Below are 19612 nucleotides of genomic sequence, written 5' to 3' on the forward strand. Positions count from 1 at the left end.
TTTGCCATCACAGTAATAAATTATATTCAAGTTTAAATAAAAAAATACATTATACATTTTTCACAATATTACTGTATTTATGATCAAATAAATGCAGCCTTGGTGAGCGTAAGACTTTTTTTTTTAACTAAAGATCTCACCAACTTTTGAACAGTATATAATTTGAAAAATGTTTAAATGTAAATTAAATTATATAAGATATTCTACTTTAATTAATATACATTTCACCATAAAAAGCTAGCACTTCTAAAAAATTTTTTAAACTCAAATATATAAATTCTTATATTTTAATACCAACCTAAACTGCCCCTTATACATTATTCATATTATACGTTATATATATTACATTATATAATGGTTTGTATAGGAAACTAGATTATGTATAAACATAAAATGAACTGAACATTTGTATTAGTCATTTATTAGTTTGTGTTCTGTGATTTTAAAATAAACAATAAATGACAGGTCTAAAATGAAGGGATCAGGGATGATGATGGTTCACATTCAGACTGAAGGGATCGAATAGCAGATCTAGGATGAGAAGCATCAGCGTGACATTGGGCCTCTTGGTTCTTGCATCCGGTAAGCGCACATATAGAAGATCCCTGCAGAGAAAGACCAGGAATGATAAGCGACAGCCATCCTCAATAATTACTGAGAGACACTGACCATGTTGTCGTGATGTGTTTTTTTGTATTAAAGGGATAGTTCACCCAAAAATATTTTTCATCATTTACTCACCCTCAAGTTGTTCCAAACCTGTATGAGTTTCTTTCTTCTGTTGAACACAAAATAATATATTTGAAAGAATGTTGGTAGTCAAACATGTGATGGTAGCCATTGTAGGAAAAAAAATTACAATGGAAGTCAATGGCTACCGTCAACTGTCTGGTTACCAACATTCTTTAAAATATCTTCTTTTGTGTTTAACAGAGGAAAGAAACTTATACAGGTTTGGAACAACATGATGAGCATGTTTGGAGCAACAAGTAAATGACGACAAAATGTAAATTTTTGGGTGAACTATCCCTTTAATGCTTGAATATCACAGAGAAAATATTGTTGACTCATACAACAATATTCATTTTAAAGGGTTAGTTCACCCAAAAATGAAAATTATATAATTAATTACTCACCCTCATGTTGTTCCACACATGTAAGACCTTTGTTCATCTTCAGAACACAAATTAAGATATTTTTGATAAAATCTTATAGCTCAGTGAGGCCTGCATTGACAGCAATAACACTCTCTTTTTCAATGCCCATATTTAAACATATTTAAATCAGTTCATGTGACTACAGTGGTTCAAACTTAATATTATAAAGCGACTAGAATACTTTTTGTGCACCAAAAATAACAAAATAGCGACTTTATTCCACAATATCTAGTGATGGGTGATTTCAAAACGCTGCTTCATTAAGCTTCGAAGCTTTACGAATCTTTTGTATCAAATCAGTGGTTCGGAGCATGTATCAAACTGCCAAAGTCACGTGAACTATTGAAGTTTCAAAACACGACGTGACGAAGCCTCATTTACTGAAATCATGTGATTTTGGCGCTCTGAACCACTGATTCGAAACAAATGATTCGTAAAGCTTCGAAGCTTCATGAAGCAGTGTTTTGAAATTGCCCATCACTAGATATTGTTGAATAAAGTCATTATTTTGTTATTTTTGGCACACAAAAAGTATTCTTGTCGCTTCATAACATTAAGGTTGAACCACTGTAGTCACATGAACTGTTTTAGTAGCTTTCTGGGCATTGAAAAAGGGAGTGTTGTTGCTGGCGATGCAGGCCTCACTGAGCCATCGGATTTTATCAAAAATATCTTAATTTGTGTTCCGAAGATGAACGAAGGTCTTACGGGTGTGAAACGACATGAGGGTGAGTAATTAATGACTGAATTTTCATTTTTGGGTGAACTAACTCTTTAAATTGCACTATTTTAAATGTGCACTTTTATACACATGTTTTTCTGTAGTAATATGCTCTCAATAAAACTCTATGTTAATCACAAACTTTGCTAGTGTACCTGAAAAGAATGTGAGCACCACAGAAACCCAGCCCATTATGTACGACCAAGAGAACCGCCATTTCCCATAACGTTTTCCATAGTAGTTGACTGTCACGCCAGTGTAGACAGCCATGGCCAGCAGCACAAAGAAGCCTGGAGGGAAACAGCCACAAAATCCAACTCAGGTTCGCAAATAAACTGTGACTTCAGATACATTTTGGATACATAGGAATAAATAAAATGGGTTATTATTTCTAGCATGAACATTCTTACATGAAATGAAATAGAGAATTCCTGCAGCAAAGGTTTTGTCGAATCCGCTAAAGGAGGAGTAATTGATGAAAGCCATGACACCGATGATGATGCCAAAGAAGCAAGCTATGACGGACAGGATCATGAAGGCCCGGGTGGCATCCCAGTATGCTGTTTCAGATCAACCAGAGACTAGTCAGCACATAAGTACCTTGTACAACATCCTAATGGATACATTTTTTTGTCCACGATGTGATTGTCTCACCGATGCTGTCTGTGTGCATTATGCATTTTCCAGGTACACAGTAGCGCCACAGGCCCATATGCGTGAAACTGCTGGACTGGCGGTACTGCATCCAGTAATCGGTGGCAGTGGAGATCACCAGGAGTATGTTCCCTACTCCTGCACAGAACAATCCACCTCCCATAAAGCTGTACATCTTGCACCTACAAACACACTGACAAAATATGAGTCAATAATAAAATTAATTCATCAAGATGATATTTTATTAAAAACATATTTTTAAACATAAGATTTATTATGGTATTATTTATATAGTATTGATAATGTTTAGAATGATCTTTTATTGTTATATTTTAATCTTTTATTATTTATTTTCATTTTTATTAGTTTTCTTTTTTTTAACATTTAGTTTTCATTTAAGTTTTTCATATTTATATTTTATTTCAGCTTTATTTTAATTAACGAAAACATTTTTTTTTGTTTTTAGTGAACAATAACATTTTATTAATTTTACCTTAAAGAAAGGCAGAGCTTAAGTTAAATTACAATTCATTTCAAAAATAAATCTTTACAGTTGTTTAAATAAATTCTGAATAAACTAAATTTAAAACTCATTTTGTTGGTTTAATTTGTCCATGAATGAATGATGCCAAAAATTATACCCTTATATTTTCTTGTATACTGTAAATGAAGGTAAATTAGTTTCAGAACACAAATTAACAGCATTTAAACTCCATCAAATCGTCTGCAACCATAAAAATGTGATTGACGGCCTAAAATCAACTTTTGTAGCCCCAACAACAAACAAACAGACATGTAATATGAAAAAGAATAACCTACCTTTATTTTTTTCCCAAAAAATATTATCAGACTGAATAGTGTGAAGCTCAATTATGCCAAGGCAGGCAGATTTCCATGAGCTATTGGCAGTTATTTTTTGTGAGGGCACAGGAGCTGGGTGGAGAGCGGAGAGGAACAATAGAGCTGTCAGACCAGCAGCCAATCAGAGAGGCCCAATGAGTGCTTAAGAGAATCTGCTGAAAATACAAAACTATTTTGCAGTAGTTTTCACTAATACTGATGACAAAGTACTTTCAATTGACAATACAGAAACATCATAGAAAAGTTGACGGTAAAATGACAAGCAGTTTTTCAGGAAATTCAGAAAAAACATGAGTAATTCTTGTTTTTTATTATAATAATTTTATTTGTTAATTTAAGGAGGTTCATAGGACAGATTATAAACAACTATTTCTTTTACAGAAAGACTAGAAGATGAATGATTAAGCATACAAAACGTGCATGGTCAAAAATGTAGGCCTACTTTTTTTCCCCCCCACTGAGCACTAAACAGTTAATTTTTATCAATTTACACCACCACAGTTCTGGGCCTTTATTTTTTAGAGCTTCTCATTAGTGGTGTACTATATATGTGTATTAACCAAAAGGTTAAGAATCCATTCAGTGAACATTCTGTCTCCCTTGAAAGCTCAATGTCTACTTAGACATTAGATGCCACCCAGAGCCTTCAAATTACAGAAATGCAGTAGACTGAACATAAAAAAGTAATGAACATATAAAAATAGAGCTCATCTGCCCACAGGACTAATAAAACATCAATCCTCTGCAGGACATTGAACATAATAGCAGCTGGAAAATGTACCATTTACACTTTAATGATATTTTCATTTCCAGGAGAGAGGATAAAAGTTTGACTTTTTTATATTTGTATTTGTAAAAAGGATTAAAGAGCAGAAACATCTTTATTCATATGACATTTAAGCTCAGCCAAAAACAGCTTAGATTAAAAACGGTGTGGTTAAATGGTTTCTAGTTGATTGGGATGCTTTGTACATTTTACAACCAGCAGAGGGAGACTTTTTACCAATACATATAGTAAATCCCTGCCTGTCCTTATTAAAAGCATCTGTACTTATGCTGCCTTCACGTGCTCTTGGAATTATCGTAAATTTCGAACTCATAATCACGACTTCAAAAGTGGGAATTATTAAATGTCCGATAGCACGCGAAGGCATCATTAGTTTTAGTGCTTGTAGTTTTTTGAATACCAACCCAACATATCGACACTACTGTGTTTCTCTTTTTAAGTTTTCTGTTTCCGAGCCGTTCTGTCCTGCGAGATTTACAGATCAAACATGCTTTGGCTCAGTCAGGTATGCAAAAGTTATGGTGTTCGTTCCACTGAGGCCCACACCATATTCATGAATATACTGTTTACATACTAAATAGGTCTACATTATTTTTGAGACTAGACTAGTGAAGCCCTGAGACTTGAGTGCTGCAGGGATGCTGTATTTTTGTAGGCCAAATCCCGGAAGCTACAGCAGTTAGCATTTTAACACTTCCATTATTCTGAAGTCAATGTTTGTTTGTTTTTTAAAGGGTTGCCTTATGGCCTGTGGTTACCACAAGCTAAGATTTCAAATATCTTCGTTATATTGTTCAAAATAAAATACATCAGTAATACCTCCTTGAGATATTTTTTTTTAAGCTTTTACTTGTCTTGAGAAAGGCAGCTGCTAACAAGTGGCTGAAAGGGACTGCAGAGGTTGTTGGACATTAAATGTCATGACGCCAAACAGGTAAACTATCTAACTCGCTAGTCCGCTTTCACAGACTTTTGTTTATAGAGTACCTCAGGGATGACGTGTTTTTGTAGGCAAAAACCCGGAAGCGAGTTAGCATTTTAGGACTTCCGGTTCCATCACCATAAAGTCTATTGGTTTTTTAAATGGGTTTTTGCTTAATCCCCTAAAATAAGGTCTGTGGTTAACAAAGCCTCCAAATATTTTCACGTTTTGATCTATGACATAAAACACACCAGTTATAACCCGCTTGTGATTTTTTAAACCTTTATTGTGTCTTAAAAACGGCAGTTGCTAACAAATTGCTAAAAGGGACTACCTTTGGCGGGGACTTTAGATGTCATCATGACAAACAGGACATTTGGACAGCATTTCTCATGAAAAAGTGAACAAGTATTCATACACAGCGCTAATCAGTGAGCATGTTTTTAATTAAAGTTGTTTTTTAAATAAAGTTTGAGGAAGCTTGGGGTGGTGACGTTGATCCGCGACCATGGTGTGCTGTAGTCCGTTTATAGCCTACTGTAAGCTTTTTATATCTGACGACTTTATTTAGGCTTCAAAATGTATAAATGTTGTGTTAACTTGTAAAGATTATCTTGATAGACAAAACGTGTAAGTGTCATAACCCTTTGTTAAACACAGAGCTTATTTTTTGCGATTTTCCAAAAGTCTATGGGAAAAATGCATAGGCTTTCGATCGAGGGAACCCGTGCTCCGCTAACTTCCGGGTTGGCCTACAAAAACACGTCATCTCTGAGGTACTCTAGGTACGTGAGAAATTGAGTCCCCCCCAGGAATCGGGTCTCCTTTATGACCCAGGCAGTAATGCTTTATCAAAAGTTGTTATTGTGATGTCTTGACTAATTATAACCTATTTCACTATTGTATGATGTTTATTACATTAAGCGCACAAACAGCATGCTTGAAATATAAAATGAATGCATAATAAAACAAACTGGAAACAGATATTGGAAGCAAAAAACATACCTAATATAAGCTAAGCTAGTAGGCTAATCGGGTAGATGTATGCTATGCCAGTATGTAAGCTAACTAAAAAAACAGTAAGAATGAGAAATTATATACTAGTATATGAACCATGTAATTTGAAAGACATTAATGGTCATTAAACGCATTTTAAACGATATAAATCATAACGTGATTTTGCAGGAATTATAATCAGGCTAAAAATACTACTCGTTAAAAGTCAGTTGAACCAATGGGATCACTCGGCATCCTAAAGGAGATGCGATTCCTGGGGGGAATCGATTTCTCATCACACCACCGTTCGGACGTAAACACGGAAGCGCTGCAATGCGTTCACTGCGCCAACTGCATAATAGACTGACAGGGAAGAGAAAAAATTGTTGAATAAAGTCGTTATTTTTGTTTTGTTTTTGCGCACAAAATAGTATTCTCGTTGCTTCATAACATACATAACATGTATAGTCACATGGACTTTACTACTTTACTACTTCTCTGGACCTTGAATGTGGTAATTACTATACGTTGCTTTTTATGAGAGATAAAAAAAAATCCTTAATTTGGGTGAACTAACCTTTTAATTTATAAATAATTCACTTTTAATATAAGTCATGGGGTCATGACTTCAGATATATGTCCATTTTTTGGCACAATATTTGGCTTCAAATAGACAGAATGGTTATTAGGCCTACCAAAATACTCTTTTGTTATTTGTGTCCTTTTGTGTAAAAAGATCCCCATCCAATGTTGTACTTTGTTTTATCAGTGTTGTTCTTAAAAAAAAAAAAAATTGTGAACATACAAGTAAAAAATATTTATGTACCTGCTTTGTAAGAAAGAGACAGATGAAAAAAATGACTATGACAAATTATAATAAATACACATATACACAAACTAAACAATTATAGCTTAAAGGAACATACAGAAAGAAAGGGGCTTTTTAAAGTAATGATTTGTGGACACTGAAACTAGATCCATGGGGTACAAGAGAGAAAACTGAGCTTGTATAATTGAGGAGTTTGTGATGCAGTATTAATTCATTCCTCAATTATACAAGCTTCATTTTATTTGTTCCCAGGGGTGAAACTGTACAAGGCTGGATGTCCTCAGCATAGCAAGTAATGCATCATGACCTCACCCTTTGCATCATAGGCATCGATTTTAGAATGACGCAACAATGGCTAAATGATCACAGGTGCCATAATCCTCCTGTGTTTTGTCTGAATGGCTTCTGAGGTGCTGAAAGCTCATTTTGGGACTCACGATTCATTTCAGAGTGCTGAGGGAACCGTGGCAAACAATGCAGTGTGGCGGATTCATTAGGCTAAACGTCACTGTGGATCAGTGCTGCTGGCTAACTAATTGGCTAATTAGATTTGTGCTCGTCTAAATCCATTTTACAACTGAAACAATGGCTTCAAGCAATTGAGTTTCTAATCTTCTCCCAGTGCTTTTTCAAGGGTTTGAAAATTAGCTCAAACACTGAATAAGCAAGTAGAGGTAATCAGTAAGAAGGGTGGCCTCAGATTTAGAAGCCTGAAATATACCTGTTAAAAATGGCTTAAACCAGCTTAAACTGTTTTTCTGTTCTCTCAGCCAGTTCAGACTGCTATGTTTTTTGGTTTTAGAGGGATATGGAGCATGCTAAACCAGGCAAACATCATCTTAGCCAGCTTAAACCAGGTAAAACAGGCTTGGGCTGGTTTGCTATGATTTTTTTTAGTGCTGCTCATGTCATGTTTTTCTCAACCTTTTTTGCAATCACGACTGTGATTCATGATAACACACAACATCGAGTTCTGGAGTGTGAGACTTACTGTACTTGTTTGTTGTTGCTGTGTCTTCTTGACCATCTGGTTTGAACTCGTTCAACTCTGATCTTGACCAGTCATGTTAATGCCCTGTGCAGGGTGCAAAATCATTGATCTACCGCTAGGTGAAGACAGATCCTCATGGTTTCATGTTTTTAAACACTCATTGTCAGGGGTTTTCTGAAATGGGGTCCAGCGACCCCCCCCCCAGGGTGCTGCAGGTAGGTGCTCGGAGCTCCGCGGAAAAATATTTACACTTAACACTATATTTACATTTAACACTATAAAAATGCATTTAAATGAAATGGAATTGTTTCTCTTCAGGTTTATCTTATCTAAGCTCTATGTATACTTATTTTTTATGCGTACACTAGCGCATGTGTACAGTTGAACACCTTTCAAAGTATACTCCATCACTGTGTCTGAAATGTAATACTTCCCTACTATATAGTATGCAAAAGAATAGTACGCCAACAGAGTAGTATATCCGAATGCATAGTATTCGAAAAACAGTAGGTGAAAAGTCCCCGGATGACATACTACTTCCGGCGAGATTCTGAATAGCGCATTCAATGGACACTTTACAATCCCATGAGGCCACAGGAGAGGATTTATGAATGCAGTAAAGCGATGCAACTGACACCGGTCATGTGACAGTAATAACATGGCGGATATAGTACTAGATGTTATTTGGGCTGCGTTCCACTCCAAATTTTTATGCCCTTTACTCGCTAACTTCCCTCAGTCTCATGGACTCGGATGTGCGTCATTGCTTATGTTGCAAGAGTGCTCACTAAGGTTTAAATGAAACGCACTAAGCCCTTGATCACTTGGAATTCACTGGAGCTGATTTATTATTTAAACCCCTTTTTTACTTATGAATTTGTTTTATGCAACATTATATGCTTATAAGTTGTTGGAGAAAATATAGCTATAAAATCCTGTAGGTATATGAGCTGTTGAAGAAAAATAAAATTACACAAATGAAACAAAATATCAATAGTATAAACTCTGAATGACTATGAATATAAGGTAGCTACAAATATTATGTGATTAAATCTCAACAAAATCTATAATTTACATTATTATCCGATTAATTCCCAAAATAATCAATATATCATATACTTCAGTTAAGAACGATCTGCTGTGACGTCACAATCAAGTTGAATTGTGGGATATGGAGCTGCTTGAAGTGTACATCAGAGTAGACTTCCTCCCTCTGTCAAAATCGAGGGGACAAGGGTCTGTCCATATAAAACATCCCTCGTTCACTTCACGAAGTGGAACGCACTTCAAAATGGCGCCAGGGATTCCCGAGAGGTTAAGTCTGTAGGGAAGTTCGCGAGTGCCTGTCTAAAATTGGAGTGGAACGCAGCCCTAGTGGCTTTGATAGTACGTCCGAATTTCATTCATACGACCCACATTTATACTATATAGAACTTACTTTTTTAACGGTCGCGAAGTAAGTTCAAATCCAATAAGCGATTTCCGACGCAGCGCATTTGATAGGTTGTGCAAACGCAGGCCGGCGGTCGACATATGCGCACTAGAACGTTTCACCTTGTCCAGTTTCTGCACTATTTTTCTTCAGAAGTTATGACAGATACAAATGTCTTTGTACTCTTTTAAACTAAATTGCGGGTATCTCTCAACCCCCTCACACAAGCACATTGTCGTCTGTGTTTGTTGCAGTCTCCGGTACTTTGTTGTTGTTCAGTCTCTTTAGTTTCGTTTTCTACTGTGAAACAACGGCCAGGGCCAGTGTTGCCACCTTGTGGAACAACTGATTAGTGCAAAACAAATTCAATGCGCATGTGCAACCTGCACATACAAATACGCGCGGTTACAAAAATCGAGTTGTGTGCATACAGTACACAGCATACTTTTGAGTTAACGTTACAGATGCAATTTTATTTTACTCATTTCTTTTGGCTTTACTAAAATGATAATCTAAATGATAGATTATTAAATAAAATAAAATATGTATTTATTTATAATTAATAATTTTAAATTATTTTAACTATAAATATAACAAATTATTTACTTTTGCAAGAACATGCAATCTGTGTATTGTATCAAGGCTTTATCACAGGCTAATTTCTCTCAAAAAATATATATGGGTCTGTATGCATGAAATAAACAGCCGCCTTTATATTTTAGGAAGGGGTCCTCACAATCATATTTGACATTAAAAATATTAAAATGGTAATGTCAGGTGCTGAATTTATCTCATCATAATTATGCAGCTGAGCCTTTCAGCATGAACAAATTGTACTTGCTTTTTAATAATGACTAGCAAATTCAGAGCCAGAATTGGAAAATTGTGATATTTTCAGTCTGACTATTACTCCTGCCTCTCACTGGAACTATATTTTCAGTTTCACATTTTAATAATGAATCAAAACTAACAGTCATTTACATCTCATATAGTGATGCAAGTTCATTACACACTCTAGAGCACATTTTCCCATACTTACAAATGTGTGAATTAAGGCATTCTGTCAGTCATTTCTCCTCATTGGACTATGATCCAACACAGGCCTTGCTGTAGCTCAGTTAATCCACATTAATTGAAGTAGGAAATTACTCAAAGTGAGAGCCAACCAGCCTCTCTTCGGTTCCATTTGTCTTGTGGATTGAAAATCACAGTATAAAACCCTGATCCACTGCCCTCATAAACAGTGGCAGACAAAGTGCACAAATCAAGTAAAGTACAGATACAATCATGAAATATTGCTCTAGTAAAAGTATAAGTACTTATTTTAAATTATACTTGCGTAAAAAAGTACTACTCATTATACGTGTTTACTGGCAAGAGGGCGGGGCAACCTGTCACTCACATGACATAACAGCAATAGCAAACCACAGCCATCCAATCAATTCCCCATGGACAAAATCAAACCCCACCCTACATTTTTTCTTGTTTGAGAAGCTGTTTCACTCAGATATATGTCACAATACTAAAGAAAAGACTGTCTGAACTTCTGTTTCATGCTGACTTTAACAACAAAGGCCTCTATTTAAAGTCTCTTCCACAAATTATCTGAATTATATCCCAGCAATGAGGGATTCTGTTGCTATACAATCCTAACAAAAAAACTCCCCATCAATCAATTTAGAGGTTTTAAACATCTGGCGTCTCAAAGAACCAACTGGAAATGGTCACTTATTTCATATGCATCATATGTGTTAAGGACAGGACGATTCACTCACTGACCCATATTTAAACGCATTAACGATACCGTTACACGTATCCCAGCAACAACCCGTCCACACTAGCAAACATTTAAACCCACAGGGTTTTAAATACATCACATGCGAGTTAATTAAGCCTGCTTGCTGCTGACTTTGTGTGATTTCGAGTGTGCCTCAGCAACACGAGGTGAGTGGGGTCAGATTCAGAGGCATAGAGAGACATGCAGAGGTCAAGAGTTTGTTAAAATTTCAAAATGAATTCGAGAGAAAGGTCTCGAGTGAGAGACAGTCACATTCACCTCTGGTTCACATCTTTGTGGCTGACTTAAACCATACATTAACTAGGCCATAGTTAACGTCCTCAAAACAGACTGGTGTATTCATTAAACATGTCTATTTCTGCACTTGTTTCTAAGCGACCGAAAATTCAAATTTCTGATTTGGACAGTTGTGTTGATGCTCTTGTGCTGATGGTGTTTAGATGAAAATATGTTTTGACCTTAAAAAAAAAGATACATTTTGGCAACTCCAACACCAAAATAACAGTCGTTCAGAGTTTAAATCATTTTTGTGGCAGTTAAGCCATTTCAGGGAGTAAATTCAATTTATGTAGAGAGGAATTCAATCACTGGCTTGTAGCATTTGCATCTAAATAGAAGAAAACGACTGTTTGTAAACAGTCATTTGGATGGCCAGTTGAGGCTTTCTGCATTGGGCCATACATAGTAGCCCATTTAGGCACAATATTGCAAGTTACTTCATTTTTGCTCCAACAAAACTAGTTCCAAAAGAATCAAAAGCAGAAAACGTTGTTCGGCTCGGAGCAAAACCGGAGATGTTTCATTCCTGAATGAATAAGTGTGTTTGAACGAATTGGTTGAGTTAATGTTTCAATGACTTGTTCATAAAGACAGACGCTGAATTTGGAACCGCATTTTACTATTTTTACCTTTTTTATCTTTGGGATGAAAGAATGATTCAGTGACTGTATAATGAGTATGATATACTCATAAATACAACATTCACTTGTTTCGTTCAAGAATGAATTGGTGTTTTTGAACAAACTTGGTGAAAGAAAGATTCAGGATTCATTTAAAAAGACAGCCACTTGTCGCCACCTACTGGCATATCGATGTAACTTGCAGTAGTTCCATGTCAATAGTCTAGCGATGAATGACAAAAAAAAAAAGTGATAATTTACTCACCCCCATGTCATCCAAGATGTTCATGTCTTTCTTTCTTCAGTCGAAAAGAAATTATGGTTTTTGAGGAAAACGTTCTAGGATTTTTCTCCATATAGTGGACTTCAGTGGGGTCCACCGGGTAGAAGGTCCAAATTGCAGTTTCAATGCAGCTTCAAAGGGCTCTACACGATCCCAGATGAGGAATAAGGGTCTTGTCTAGCGAAACGATCGGTCATTTTTAAAAAAAACAAAAAACAAAAAAAACATTGAAAGGTCACGCGTGACATAGGCGGAAGTACCACGGTAGGGCAAAAAACTTAATCTTTTCTCCTCCAACTTTGAAATCGTCCGATGTCGTTGTTTTAACTTTTTTTTTGTAAAGGGCATTTGGCTTAATCTTTGCACGTTCACTTTGTAGACACTGGATCGGTACTTCCGCCTACATCACGCGTGACCTTTATAACGTGATTACGTAATGCGTGTGGATCGCAGAGCTAGTGCAAGACGAGCATTTGTGGTTAAAAAGTATATAAATTTTATTTTATTTTTTTTAGAAAATGACCGATTGTTTTACTTGATAAGACCCTTATTCCTCATCTGGGATCATGGAGAGCCCTTTGAAGCTGCACTGAAACTGCAATTTAGACCTTCAACCCGGTGAACCCCACTGAAGTCCACTATATGGAGAAAAATCCTGGAATGTTTTCCTCAAAAACCTTAATTTCTTTTCCACTGAAGAAAGACATGAACATCTTGGATGACATGGGGGTGAGTAAATTATCAGGAAATTTTCATTCAGAAGTGAACTAATCCTTTCAGAGGTCACTTCCAAACCAAGCTGCTTTATATTAAAGGGTTAGTTCACCCAAAAATAATGTCATTTATTACTCACCCTCATGTCGTAGGAAGCTTCGGAGCTTCACGAATCAAATTAGTGGTTCGGAGCGCCAAAGTCACGTGATTTCAGCAGTTTGGTGGTTTGATACACGATCCAAATCACTGATTCGACTCAAAAGATTCATAACGCTCCGAAGCAGTGTTTTGAAATCGGCCATCACTAGATATTGTTAAAAAGTTGTTATTTTGTTTTTTTTGGTGCACAAAAAAATATTCTCGTCACTTTATAATATTAAGGTAGAACCACGGAACTCTCATGAACTGATTTAAATATGTTTTTAGTACCTTTATGGATCTTGAGAGGTTCGGTGGTTTTGCTCTCAAAAGAGGAGCTCACTGAGCCATCAGATTTCATCAAAAATATCTTAATTTGTGTTCCGAAGATGAATGAAGGTCTTACGGGTGTGGAACGACATGAGGGTGAGTAATAAATGACATCATTTTCAATTTTAGGTGAACTAACCCTTTAATAAAAGCAGCAAATTCGCATGTTAAAAATTCAGCAAATTTGAATCAGAGAAATTTGTCGCCTCGACGTGTCCCTCACACAAAATTCACGATCACATGAATTCCTACTGAGACCAATTCTTCGTCCACGAAATTACGACGTACAAAGTTAAATGTGATCGCACCTTATCAGTGGAATCGGTGCTCTTGTAATGCCGCTCAGCCAATCAAATTCAAAAACCAAGACTAATGAGATTTTCATTATGCATTTTCCATACTCCATACAAAAGTTATTGACAAAATAATACAATAAGAAATCCATATCAGTAACAGTACTGTAAAAGAACAGTACTTAGAACATGAGTTTTATTGTTTTGTATGCAATCTGCATATGATTGATGCATATGATTGATGCATTTGTGGAAAACAGTCTGACATGGTGCGAATCATTCTCCAGGAGAAAAGAAAAACCCTTCAGTGAGCACAGGATAGTAAGGTGACAGTCCTAGTGAGTAATTACAACAAGAAACATCTGGTATTCTATAGGCTTACTAATGTATAATTGGATGGTTTGTTCACATAGCCTGATAATATCTGCTATATTTTTCACAAAAATGTTGAAACACCTTTTTATCACATGTAGACATTGAGGCATACATGTATGAACCAGATACATTCAAACATCATGTTCATCTAAATTTTTTGACATTGTTTTCTTTTTAAACATTTCATTTTCTTGTTTTAACTAATAAATACAATAAATAATAATAAATAAAACAGCACACCATCCGGAATGCTTTTTCCTGACACAAAAACATTGTAAAAATATATACATACAGAGGTAGGACAACAATGGATCATTTAAAAACGTTTTCTAAAAAAATACCCAGACAAAAAACAGAGAGGTGAAGGACCAGAGCGTGGAGGAATATACACTGCATGGCGTATGTTGCATGTAGAGTGGTGAACAACAGGACGCAAGGACAACTTCCTCTCCTCATATCATGTTCTGAAAATAAACAAGCCCAAAATTACATAAAATCATCATTTTGTTGCCAAGCAATCTAATCCTCACACATTAAAGCCGGAACATGCAGTAATATTCAAACTGACAAACATGGGTCGTATTTTTAATATTCATTGGAATATCAATACCATGGAGACCACATGAGACATCACAGTTCTTTAAAAAAAACTGGAAATGTAATCATTTGCCTGATTCATTTAGTGTGCTTCCAGCTCTGCACGCTCAGTGTCCTGGAGCTTATCGATTGTTAATTTACTACACTGCTCCAAGGCCCCCACGCGTGGCGAGCACTAATGAACTTATTCAGACCATGTGCGACCAGACAAGACACACAAACTCATCTAACCTCATTTCTCCTCCTTCCTGCCCCCAAGGAACGCAAGGTTGCGGAGGATTGAGAGGCAGAGCTTCTCGAGAGGGAACAGTGGCTGGACATCTGACCGCTGGACAGCAGGTTTGCTTTGAAATACTGGATTAAATCTTCATCTGTGCAGTGAAATATTCAACAGTCAAATACAAGAAAAAAATGCAACACACAGAACCATATTTTTATATTTCACAACCACATTTTATGAAGATGACAGTGATGTTTGCCTGTGCAAAACTCACATCCATGATACCATGGGTGATGCTGTGGATGGTTGCTTGGGAGTTGATCAATGTCATGGGTAAAGACAGCCCAGGTACGTTATTATTTTGTATGTTCTCTAAATGTTTCAAGATTTCTATTTATATAAATGTTGAGATTTATATTTACCATTTATTTATAACATTATTATTATTTAGTTATATTTTGTATTTATATTTACCATATACATTACCGTTCAAAAGTTTTAGATCGGTAAGATTTTTTAATGTTTTTAAAAGAAGTCCGCTCCCCAAGGCTGCATTAATTTGATCCAAAATTCAGCAAAAACAGTAATATTGTGAAATTTATTCCTGATGTTAAAGCTGAATTTTCAGCATCATTACTCCAGTCTTCAGTGTCACATGATCCTTCAGAAATCATTCTAATATGCTGATTTGCTGCTCAAGAAACATTTACTATTATTATCAATGCTGAAATTAGTGTACAATTTCTTTTCAGTGTTCTTTGATGAATAGAAAGTTCAAAAGAACAGCATTTATCTGCAATGGAAATCTTTTGTTACATTATAAATATCTTTGGGGTCACTTTTGATCAATTTAACACATCCTTACTGAATAAAAGTATTAATTTCTTCAATTTCTTAAAAAAAAAAAAAAAAAACTTACTGACCCCAAACTTTATAAAAAACCTTTTTTTAAAATGCTTATTTACACAAAACTGGTTTGTTTTATTTTAAAAAACTGCACTGTATATTTTATTGCATTGCTATGTGATCACTAGGGTGTTTTGGGGATGTATTTAGTAGTAACAATGATGCTTGCAATCACTACTAACTAAAGTCTTTTGTTTTCCCTGAAGTCTGACCTTCTGTGCTCCACTGCGCAGCTGTTCTGCGGTCTGATCTTCTCTCTCTGTGCTGCGGGGGCGTCCTGCTCCCGCCATTGTCCAATATATCTGTCAGGTGCTTCAGAGGGTCCTCTGTTAGAGGAGGAGGCTCAGGTGGAGGCGGCAGGTCTGCAGACATGCAGAAACCAAAAGTGTGAATCATCATTTATACAGTGGTGGACGAAGTACAAGTACAAATAGCCTAATAAAATATTACTCCAGTAAAAGTGTTAAGTACTTCTTTTCAATTTTACTCATGAAAAAGTACAAAAGTATTTGATTTTTAATGTACTTAAAAGTACTGAAAGTGTATTTATTTTGCAAAATAAAAATGAGGAAAAATAAAATGTGTGTTGACAAATACAAACATATGAAAATAGATGTCAAATTTTTTTAAGAAGAACACTATGCAAACAAATTAGTTTCACATCATTTGAAACTGATATGGCAGCAGGGAAGATTTATGGGCATTAATTTGATTTATTTTAACATTGTTTTGTTTTTAAAACCGCATTTCCGTATTCTCGCTGTATGTCCTACGCCTACCATATTCAACTTACGGAAAAAATGTAACTGGCGCTGCGTTCGTTCCGTAAGTAGAATGGGGTAGGCGTAGGACATACAGCGTAAACTTTTTGGAGAATACGGAAATGCGGTTTTGGCGGAAGCACTTAGAAGGCGAACATTTGTTTATATAAAGCATATACATTTAAATTTTTTTTCGAAAATGACCGATCGTTTCGCTAGATAAGACCCTTATTCTTCGTCTGGCATCGTTTAAAGCCCTTTGAAGCTGCACTGAGACTGTAATTTTGACCTTCAACCTGTCTGGAGGCCATTGAAGTCCACTATAAGGAGAATAATCCTGGAATGTTTTCATCAAAAACCTTAATTTCTTTTCGACTGAAGAAAGACAGACATGAACATCTTGGATGACATGGGGGTGAGTAAATTATCAGGAAAAGTTTATTTGAAAGTGGACTAATCTTTTAAATATGTGGTTCTTACTGCCTTGTTTCAAGACTTCTCGTCTCACAAGGCCATCCTTCTGAGATTTCTTCTTAGGCCTGGGCTTCTGAATTGAGGACGTAAATGACGTATATTCTCCTAATAGCAGTGAGAAAACAAATATTATGTTCTCCATCTATAATCATTAGCAATAAAAGTAATAAAAACAGTCATCTTTGCAGTGTTGAAGGGCCTACTTGTGCCTGTGTTGTTGGAGAACAGTTCCTCCTCCATTTCCGCAATGTCTCTCCAGGGGCCGCTGTGGTGGGGAATGCTGCCATTAAGAGACTCTGTCTTGGTTAACGGCTTTGGGGTGGAGAGAGCAAACTGTGCACTGTGTGAACACTGTGTTTTCCTGTTGAACAAAACACATTAACATTGTTGTTTTATGCCATTTCAGATTCTAAGGCTATTGTCATAGCAAGAACAGGATAAAATCTTGCATCTCTTCTCTGATGCTGTGTTTACTGGAGTAAGGGCGGGACAACCTGTCACATGACATCACAGCAATAGCAAACCATCTAATCAATTCACAATAGACAAAATCAAGCCCCGCCCTAATTTTTTTGTTTTTGTTTAAGAAGCTGTTTGAGAAACTCAAATATACATCACAGAAGAAAAGACTATTGGAACTTCTATTTCATGCTGACTTTAAGGGTGAACTATACCTTTAATGTCAAGCCTTGATGCGTGTATGTATGTTGTTACCGTGGCAGCAGGTCTGGATGCTGCAGGCGTGGGTTAGCCGGGTATTGCTCCTCACTTGGGGAGGGTGTGAGAGTTGCAGTGGACTGCAGGCTGTAGGTTGTGGCCCTGTTGGTTTTCTCTTCTCTCAAAGGCAGAGTGGCTGCGTCCTCCAGACCCTCAATCAGATAATTTCGCTCAGGCAGAGGAGGACACCACTCTTCATCCTTCTCAGGGCTATAGGGAGATTAAGAGATTAAGATGCCAGTTAAACCTAAAATCTCAAAACACTACTAAAACACAAACTAAGTTTAAAACATAGCAAGGACCAAAAAAGCACATAAAAAGAACACATATCAAAAGACTCAGGACCCCTGATGTATCTAGCACAGATTTCATTATACGATAAAAGACTGCGGTAAATAAAACCAGACTGTGGTCCTTTGGAAAAAAAAAGAAAGAAAGAAAAATAAATAATATCAAATGTGGGTACAAAAGACAGCATTGTAAAAAAGCTTATCAAAAATTTGTCAAAGCAGTTTCATCCATGGAAGGTGATGATAAAAATATGATGTGAAAGGAAGAAAGCATTGAGGACAAAGGTTGGTATGTGTGGTTTCGCTTCATTCCAAGCCGTGGCTATTCTTTAAGGTTCATTCTGAGAAGCCACGTCGGGTGACCTGCCTCTCGGCCCCATCTCAAACAGCCAGAAAGGCTCGGCTCTAAGCGCTAACATCATTAGCCCCTGTCACTTTGAGCTGAAACATCAAATAAGATTAGATAAGACCTCAATTTATCGGCCAGACTACATTTTACCATGTTGCACAGGTTCCATACTGGGTCACTTTTCAGAGAAGGAGAATTATTTCCAGGAATGTCTGAACTTAAAAAAAATGGATGACAGCTGCTGGAAAGCACATTTATAAGTTTATGAAATTGGCTGAGAGACTATAACAAAAAAGTATCAAAAAGTAACATGGTATTACCACGATTTTTGGACGTACCATGGTCGAATCATTTGTTTTTGGACATGTACCATGATATTACCATGGCAAAGTATCATGGTTATCAGACATTTGCAATGGTGTTATGGTGGTTTTATGACATGGCTGGACATGCACCATGGTAATACCATGTTTCTTTTAGATATGTACCATGGTATTATGGCGTTTTTTGACATGGTACTGTGCATTTGGAAAATTACCATGGTATTGCTATGGCTTTTGAACATGTACCATGGTATTACCATAGCATTTTTGTCATAGTACCAATTGGACATGCACCGGTTTTATAACATGGTACTATGGTTTGGGGCATGCACCATGGTAATACCATGTTTTTTTTTTAGATATGCACCATGATATGTTTTCTGACTTGGCACCATGAGTTTAGAAATGTACCATTGTATTAATGTTGCTTTTTGAACAAGTACCATAGTTGTTTGACATGGTACCATGGTATTACCACAGCATTAAGGCATGGTACCATGTTTTGGACATTTACCATAATATTACAATGGTTTTATGGCATGGTGTTATGGTTTTAGACATGCACCATGATAATGTAATACCATGTCATTTTGGATATCTACTGTACCAATGTATTATAATGTATTTTTGACATGGTACTATGAGTTTGGAAACGCACCATAGTATTAACATGGCTTTTTGAACAAGTACCACGGCCGTTTGACAGGGTACCATGTTTTTTTGGACATTTAACTTGGTATTAGCATGTTTTTGAACATGCACCATGGTTTCGCAATGGTTTTATGACATGGTACC

At 36.3% G+C, this 19612-nt stretch overlaps 2 protein-coding genes and 1 long non-coding RNA gene across 3 annotated transcripts in view; 1 reads left to right on the forward strand and 2 right to left on the reverse strand.

Annotated features, from left to right (window-relative positions):
- Positions 1–98: 98 nt before the first annotated feature.
- lim2.3 (lens intrinsic membrane protein 2.3) lies at positions 99–2912 on the reverse strand. The gene is made up of 4 exons (XM_051861185.1): positions 2533–2912; positions 2289–2438; positions 2034–2168; positions 99–605 (listed from the first exon to the last, which is right to left on the reverse strand). The coding sequence occupies exons 1-4, from the start codon at positions 2705–2707 to the stop codon at positions 547–549; spliced, it is 519 nt and encodes a 172-aa protein (XP_051717145.1). The 5' UTR covers positions 2708–2912; the 3' UTR covers positions 99–546.
- An 11046-nt stretch (positions 2913–13958) lies between these two features.
- The window catches only part of zgc:77784 (uncharacterized protein LOC402947 homolog), a 61518-nt gene continuing 55864 nt past the window's right edge, over positions 13959–19612 (reverse strand). Inside the window, exons 22-27 of the mRNA XM_051863504.1 lie at positions 17853–18065; positions 17342–17499; positions 17145–17243; positions 16116–16265; positions 15009–15148; positions 13959–14644 (exon numbers count right to left, since the gene is read on the reverse strand). Coding sequence (XP_051719464.1) covers positions 14633–14644; positions 15009–15148; positions 16116–16265; positions 17145–17243; positions 17342–17499; positions 17853–18065 — 772 coding nt within the window. The 3' untranslated portion in view covers positions 13959–14632. The remainder of the gene's footprint in view (positions 14645–15008; positions 15149–16115; positions 16266–17144; positions 17244–17341; positions 17500–17852; positions 18066–19612) is intronic.
- Positions 15144–16363, forward strand: LOC127495996 (uncharacterized). Its single transcript, XR_007925226.1, has 2 exons — positions 15144–15345; positions 16110–16363. It is a non-coding gene; the product is annotated as an uncharacterized LOC127495996 (long non-coding RNA).

The sequence above is a fragment of the Ctenopharyngodon idella genome, chromosome 15, assembly GCF_019924925.1.
Source record: "Ctenopharyngodon idella isolate HZGC_01 chromosome 15, HZGC01, whole genome shotgun sequence".
Classification (NCBI taxonomy): Eukaryota; Metazoa; Chordata; class Actinopteri; order Cypriniformes; family Xenocyprididae; genus Ctenopharyngodon; species Ctenopharyngodon idella.